General features: G+C 43.2%; 1 protein-coding gene across 2 annotated transcripts in view; it reads right to left on the reverse strand.

The window, feature by feature from the left end:
• chico overlaps window positions 1-8,571 on the reverse strand; it is a 27,093-nt gene extending 18,522 nt beyond the window's left edge. For both annotated transcript variants that reach the window (XM_072669243.1, XM_072669242.1), the window contains exon 1: window positions 7,618-8,571. In XM_072669243.1, coding sequence (XP_072525344.1) covers window positions 7,618-7,644 — 27 coding nt within the window. In that variant the 5' untranslated portion in view covers window positions 7,645-8,571. The remainder of the gene's footprint in view (window positions 1-7,617) is intronic.

Raw genomic sequence — 8,571 nt, forward strand, 5'->3', positions numbered from 1 at the left:
GGAAAAGCGGAAAGACGGAGAGAGTAGGAGTGTGTGTGCGTGTCTGAATGTGGCTGTGTGTGTGTGTGTGTTTGTTTAGTGTTGATCAGGACCGTGGGGGATTAACCTCGTGTCCTGCTGGGGGTTTTGTAGTGCAGTCAGGGGGGCGGCAGTGTTAATTCAACCAGTCTTAATAATGTCCTCCGGCACTGCCCTCAGCCCTCCCCCCTACAACACACATTACACCCACACACCAACACACGCACCCAGGGGCTGCCTTGGTTCATTACTGTGTGTGTGTGTATGTGTGTGTGTGTGCGAGCGCACGTATATTTGGCTGTACGTGGGTATGAAAGCACAGTGTGCACCAAAAAGAGCAAGTAACCCCCCTCCACCCCACGTGGTTAGTATGTAAGATAGAAAAGAAAAAGAATACAGATTTCGGGGGGACGATAAGTGTGTGTGTCTGGGCTGTGCGCCATAGCCAGCAGATGAAGCATTTCACACACAGCTGGAAAGGTGTTTGTGTACACACACACACACACACACACACACACACACACACACACACACACACACACACACACACACACACACACACACACACAATTGCACATAGTCTGTTCCCTCCACACATCTTTTCTTTTCCCCCTACTCAGTGCCAGCCATGTGCTGCACTGCTCCCTATTAACAGCAGAGTCACTGTTCTTTAGCTGTACGTTTGCACTTTACACTTTCTTTCAATGAAAGTCAGTGTAAAAAGAGGTCATTCCAAGTCATTCTGGAGGATTTCTGTTGGCCATTAGGCACAACCTAAAGAACAACTGCCAGATTAAAAGCATGTCAAAGTGAAAAAAGGAGGTACAAGAATTTTGCGATTAACAGTACAGTCACTGTCACCGAGGTCTCGATCAGGTTATTTTGCCTCCACATCTGATCAGAGTCTCTTAAAGCTGAGTATCATCAGATACAGATCTGATCTTTGTGGTTGTATTAATAACGCAGCCACACAGTTTAGATCAGAGGAGCTACAGATGAGTATGTTTAGTAAAATCTCTTAATTCTTAGTAGCAGGGCTGGGCGATATAGCCACATCGCTATATACTAGATCACGATATCTAAACGACTTCTTTCGCGATACACAATATTTATCACAATACATAATTACAGACTAAAAACATCAGTAGCGAAAGATTCTTAAAAACTACTATTCAGATACTCTCCTTTACTGAATACAGTGATTTGTATTCAACATCTGCTGAACTTCATCTAATTACACTATCTGTAATGAAATCTGCAACTGATCAGTGTTCAATAAGCACCAACCTCATCTATATGCCTAGAAAAGCATATTATCACGATACCAAAATTGATCAAAATACAATAAAATAATCATATTGCCCAGCTCTAGTAGAGGCTTTTCTTAAAATGACTGTTATATAGTGTGTTTAACATCTTATAAACAATATAGATGCATAAATATTTAATTACCATGTTATATAAGAAGTTATTTACAAATCGCTATTCCCAGGTACACAGCGGTTGCATTTGTTTTGTCCAGGTCCAGAAAAAGCCAAAACAAGGCCTAAACAGAGGTTTTTTTTCCTTACCCAAAAGAAGACTACCCCAAACTTCTTCACACTCTAATCATCTTACACACACGTGGTTAAACAAAACTTTAGTTTTGCATCCACAGAATTTTTTCTGTTGCACCATTTGCTGACAGATGTGCCAATGCACGCAGACAAACAGCTTGGCTAGTCTCTGTAAATAAATACCGTCAAAAGAATAGGACACTTCAGAGCAGATGAACATGAACCTATAGGCACCATGCCAAAAGCCAAGCAAGGGCTAGAGGAGTATAAAGCTCCACAGAACTGAGCTGTGCAGCAGGAGGATGTTGTTCTCTGGAATGAATGTGCTCCATCGATACGTTTGGGATCAGTTATGGATAAGATGGGGTGGTGATCAAACATTCTGATCTCACCAATGCTCTGAAAGCAATAAAAATGCAATCAAATCCTCACAGCAATGCTGCAAAATCTAGTAGAAAGCCCTCTCTGGACAATAGACACAGTTAGTCAAACAAAAGCAGGATAAACTCTCTTTAATACCCTTGATTTCAGAAGAGACAGTAAAAGATCAGGCGTCCTAATACTTTTGTCCATATAGTGCATCGTATTAATTGTGTATTACACACTGTTGTGTTGCACCATGGTCCTGAGGGAACGCAATTTCGCTTCACTGCGTTCATGTCTACAGTTGAAATGACAACTAAAGCCTCTTCGCTTGACTAGTCATTGTTGCCCCATGCTTCATTAGATATTTGTACAGCTGTTTTAGCTTGCCATTGTTCTGAGAACACCATCAGCTTAACTCTAAAGGCAACAGCGTAGTCCAGGCCTGCTCAATATGATGTCTCGAGAACCAAGGGTTCCACCACCTGGCCTGACACCAAATCTAGGGTAAATCAAACACTCAAGAGTCACGGACCCAGTTTACACCTGGTCACTTCATCAGTCTTGAGCATCAGGATTATGTCAGGATGAGGTCGAGCTACATAACAGCGGTAGTGTAAACGCACCCAAGACTCATTTAAAACAAACCAATTCAGGAGGCGGTTACAGCAGTGTAAACACAGCTGTCTCTTCAAGATGCATTCGACAACCACAACCGCTCCCCGTACAACTGAAACACCAGTAAAAATTGCTGTGCAATGAGCAGATTTGCATATTCCGTCCTGCACAGCAATGGGGTTTCAGTCTGACTGATCGAAGATGCATTTGACTACAGAGTGTAAATGCATGTGGCTAAAATCTCATGAGGAAACAAATCTAGATACTAGGGATGCACCGATCCGGCTTTTTCAGTTCAGATACCGATACATAAACTTTCAGCTGATATCACTGCTGAATTAATAAACCGTATACCTCACCATGTGGGAGAGACTTAAGGCATCAGGATTGACTTAATCATTACGTTATATAACAAATGAACACAGCTATAAATACACTAATTTGCCATTGGTCATTTATTTATTTGCCTCACACCAACAAATTAAAGTGAAAAGATCGGTTTTATGGATCAACCTAATTATCCGATACCCGCTCCAGCCAATTTTGTTAATATCGGGGCAGATATTCGATCCCAATATCGGATCGGAGCATCCCTACTAGATACTAGTCACATGAAGTAACCAGGTGAGGATATGCAACGCCCCCCCACCCCCTCAGATCAAATGCAAAGTTGAAGACCACTTGCAACTTCCAAAGGTTTCGATGCATTCTCAAAACAAACTGAATAAATAAAGGAATGAGAAAACCTTGGACTAGGAATCTGATCTCCGCTTAGACAACAAACACACATTACTCATTCAAAGCAGCAGTGTATTTCCCTCAAACCTCCACATCCATTTGACTCCATGTTAAACTGTGGTCCTAGTGGACAAAGATCCAAATGCTGTAAAACACTGGGACTTCTTCTGGTTGCTGTTCTGATTCCACTCGAGAATTGACTGACTGGTTCTAACACCAATCAAGAAGGCATGGATTTTTCCTGCGGGCATCGTACCCACGCTCACCATTACTGCCAGGCAGCTGTTCAGTTCTCACTCCATCTGTGTCCGTCATGGTCACGACAACCAGCATCTGGCCGCGTCTGAAGAGTGAGGATAAGGATGGTGTAGAGTAAACAGTGGGCTGAAGAAGAGCTGCTTGTGGCAGCAGAACTGTAGCACAACATCCGTAATTCCTCTCCTTAATCCACCAAGCTGCCTCTTATTTCTCCAAACAAGAAGCATAAGGCCAGACAATTGGATTAACAGCACGCTAGTGCAACGCGCACAGTGTTTCTGGGTGAACCTGACCCGGAAAACGTTGCTCCTCAGAGCTGGGGTCATTGTAGAAAGGTCCTCCAAGGTTCACGATATGGAGAACGGCTTATCTATCATTTCTTATGAAATCAGGTAAATCAGTAATTGTCTCCATAACTGTTTCCACAAAAGGCTTTCTAGTAGATTCTGTAGCACTGTTATGAGGATTTGATTGTATTCAGTGACATAAGCATTAGTGAGGTCAGGCTGTTGGATGATCACCACCCTACTCATCCCAAAAGTATTGGGTGGAGCACCTGCATACCAGAAAGCACAGGCCCATTTGACTTAATTGCTCCACAGATCAATGCTGGGGGATTTTAAACCCCACTAGCTCACACCTGGCATTAGGCATGGTGCCAATAGGTTCATGTTCATCATGTGGGCTTACCTCACTTGTAGAAGTTGGCTGCATCCCGACAGACTCAACCATTTTCATATATGGTTGCTGATCAAATTTAATCAGCATCTGTTTGCTGAACACAGTTGTCATCAGCCAGCAGTGACAGCATGGCAAAACAATGGCGGCGACGTGCATAAACCTATTAATGTGCGCACACATGACGTTTCAGGGGCAGATTCGTCACAGCTCACATACATTTGTGAATGTGAACAGTCAAGATAGGCAAATCTGAACTGAGCAAAATAAACAAACACAAATCTGAGCGGATAATCGTTGCTTGTAATGTGAATATAGCCCTAGTGATTTCCATTGGCTATATCTGATTAATAAAATCAAGTTTAAATGCATATTTCAAATGTTGATGAATCCCATTGCCTCTAAATGCTAAAACTACAATGGAAAAAAGTCTGCAGTGAAGCTGGACTTTTCTCTTAACCCCCCCCCCTTTTTTTTTTACTGCAATTAATGGATTATCCAGTCATTACCTCCAAATGATACTCAAACATCACAATAAGCTGGAATGTATATTCCACGTTGGCATATTGTATACTCCAGTATGAAAGTGGGACATTCGCAGCCACAGCAGTCAACCTCCTCTAGTTTTTTTCCTTCTTATCCATGTTGCAAACTGTGAGCAGACTGCAGACATGGACTCAATGACTTTCCAAACATGAAGCATCCAGGGCTGATCGCTTGTGTATTATCAGTCAACACAATGAGCAACCCCGGGCAGGACCAGGCAGGAAACAAGAACACCAAATCCTCTTGAGCAGCAGCCTTTCAGCAGCCTGTTTAAGACATAATTTACCCATCAGCCTTAGAAGGCCCTTGGCCAACATCAGTGAGATAGCCAGACTGAATCCACGTTCTTCCCCTTCGTTCTACAAAATCAACTAACTCCCAGAAGGTCAAGATTCAATTGCGGATCCAGCTGTTAGTCCTAATCCTAGATTGAAGGCGCAATTGAGAATCTGCTGGTTAATCCAAGATTGGGGCCATTTTTTGTGCTGCCCATTTCAGAGATTTAGAGCCAAATCGTAAGATTCGGCCTTAAGGGAAGCATTTGAGGTAATGAAAGTTATTACGGCCTTCTGGAGAGAGGGACTCTTCTGTCATGCCCGGTCTCCAACTACATCAACACCAAACAGGGACCTTTATTTATTTATTTATTTATTTTCTATCAAAAGCCAACGAATTTAAAGACTCTATGCTCAAAAAAAGCATGGACGTTCAACCTGCTGGTGTCCAGCAGCTGACTTTTTTTTTTTTTTTTTTTAGTCCGGCAAAGCAATTTTTAAATGCGAATGAACTCCCTCAGTATTTCATGCCATGGCAATCTTGGTTTCAGACGTGGGTCTAAACAATTCACTCATAAATTTCAGAGGCCCTTCTATTTGTGTTTAGCGACCTTGTGTTTGTATATAGAGGTCTGTTTGTGTTGCAGCCGGGGGAGCACAATTGGGACTAGCACTAACGCAACTAATGGCAGGGGACTCATTAAGAAACACTGTGCTGTGGGTTGGGACCACATTCATGGAAAAGTAACTGAAGCTCGGTAGAAGAGGGAACCTGGCAACCACACTAGACCTTTATGAAGCATTTCAGGCCATCCCTTCATTTGTTGGAAACAAAAACAATGCTGTGGCAAGCATAAAAGCAGACCGTCAGTCTATCCATAGGTTTATGTGGGTTAGGTACATTATTAAGCCTCCACAACACGTTTACAACACATACATTATCTGTGAAAATGAGCATCTAATCTGTCAGTAAATGGTTCAATGTGTGTTGTGAGGTCCGAGACCAATCGTAAGAACTTCTACGGGCGATTCAATGAGCGAAGATGTTCAGTTAATCTATGGTCAAAAATAATAATAAAGGCCAATAATATCAATGGGGTCACTTATGCATTTTCATCGGACACACGTTTAGACTAGTATTTGTGACCAATTCTTTTAGATCTTACAATGTTAGACGAATAGATGCTCAGACACAAACCAGCCTGTTTTTATGGTTGTGAAGGAATCAAAGCTTAAAATTGAACTGCTTGAAATGTAGATACATTGATAGGTCTTTTAGCATGAACTGCTCACCACAGCAGGTCCCCATTAGGCCCAGGATTCTGACTAGGCCAAATGTGTATTGTGTTTGGTCAGATGTTCTTTGTCCATAATACTTTCTCCTATCTAAAAGCATTCATATCAAGTATGCAGTATGTATGAAACGTCTGTCTGTGTGTGTTTTCCAATTTCCTGCATTCACAGCCAGACAGAAATGAATATTATGTTTCTCCAAAACAGGACTTGGCGATATGGTAAAAATACTATATCACGATACATGTGATCATAGACTAAATAGGTCTGTAGCGTCAGATTCTTAAAAAACTACCATCCAGATACTCTCCCGTACTGAAGACAGTGCTATTCAACATCCGCTGCTCTTCATCCAACTAAACCAGTCTAATCACACTGTCAGTAATGAAACCTGCAGCTGATCAGTGTTTAATAAACACTAACAGTATCCTCGATATGCTTAGAAAAGCATATTTTGAATCATGACACGATAAAATAGTCATATTGCCGAGCTCTACGTCAAAACATTAACCCGGGTGGATATAGTCTGCACATATCTCCATTCTAATAAACATGTTCACATGTGATATGTAGGCCTGCATGAAAAGAGTGGATCTCTGTGTGTAGGCCCAGAACTCCCTGGTCTAGTTTTCACGATACTGGAAGGCATCCTGAAATCATAACATGCAGAAAATGCAAGCAACATAAGCTTTAGTTCATAGTGTCATAGATAATAATTACATAATAATAATAATTACAGACTAAACTTACAGTTCAGTCCATTTGGAAACATTTGGCTCATCCTGGTCAACTTTTGACTGCTGTTTATATGCACAAATACATCCAACACACACAGCTACACACACAGCTACACACACACACACACACAGAGAAGCAAACACACAGAAGGTCAACCATTAAGATATAGATAGCTGGATACAGCTAGCTACTAGGTTTCCCCACTGGTTTGTGTGTGTGTGTTGGTCTGAAACCTTAAGCTATCGTGCAATAAAAAGGACAAAACTCCCAGTCCATGGCTGTTAACTACTATTAGTCGTTTTAATAAACGGATTAATGAGACACAGCCCAACACAAACTCGGACTTCTCAGGGTGGAAAGCTGCTAATACGCTGCTTTCCTACAGCTGGCCTATGAGGCACAGTGGCACAGAGCACATGTAGCTAAAAGCAATGGATGACTATAGCACTGATATTACCAGACTTAGCTACTTAGCAAGTCAACTCTATTTTTTTTTTACGATCCTTTTGTAAGGTTATGTACAACAGCACACTTACCGAGTGCCTGGCTTGTGGAAACATCATGTCAGTTTTCTTCCTTCCTTCTTAGCCAAGCGAAATAGGGCTTGAAATCCTCTTTGTTCGCTCTCCTCGGATCAGATTGTGGGTGAAACGCTCTCTCTTCACCCTGCTTTGCTTCTGAGCTCTGCTTAATTTAACAGTCTTTCGACGAAGGAGGAGGAAAAGAAGAGGGAAAAAGCCCCGATCTGCTTTTCGCTCGCATTAGCAGCGGCTCGCACGGAGCTTTCGGCTAAAATCGGATGCTAGTCGCTGTGTTTACACGGAGCTAAAGCTGAGCGGCTAACTTAGCCCGGGAACTCGCTCGCTCGCTCGCTTCGCCTAGCTAGCTTCGCTTTTCCGAGCCAACGAGGGTCAAACCAAGACTGAGAAGACCGTAGGTGTGTTGGGAATGCTATTTCTGAGGGAAATGCGTAGTCGAAGAGAGGTAATGTGATGGTGGCTTCTCTGGCGAGCCGAGATATCCGGAGAAATCCAACAGTTGCACGGTGTGTTTTCGCGCCCGGTGAAGCGAAGGTAGGCTAGCAGGTAGCTAAGTAGGTAGAAACCAACAAACGGCCGCTACGAGGAGCTGGAGTCAAACCTCCGGCGCTGCAGATCCGCTCGGAAAGTTCGCTATCTCGGCTGTTTTCGGTGTAGGTCCGTGTGTGTCGGTGCGTCTTCCTCTCTGACACTGATCTCCTGTGGTTTAGAAAATGCAGGCACCGAGCAGCTTCTGCCCGGAGGGGTGTGGGGTTAAGGCGGTACTCAGGAGGCCCATGTTAGACGGCAAGTGTGGGAGATTAGAGTTTGGCAGAAGCGCCTCCGTTCAACGAGCTCCGGCTAGTAGGTGTGCGGAACTGGGCTTGCTTTTGTTCCTCACACACACACACACACACACCCAGGGCCCATTAGGAGCACACCCAGGGGAGCACAAACACAGCGAGGCGAACA

The sequence above is a fragment of the Salminus brasiliensis genome, chromosome 23, assembly GCF_030463535.1.
Source record: "Salminus brasiliensis chromosome 23, fSalBra1.hap2, whole genome shotgun sequence".
In the NCBI taxonomy this organism is placed as follows: Eukaryota; Metazoa; Chordata; class Actinopteri; order Characiformes; family Bryconidae; genus Salminus; species Salminus brasiliensis.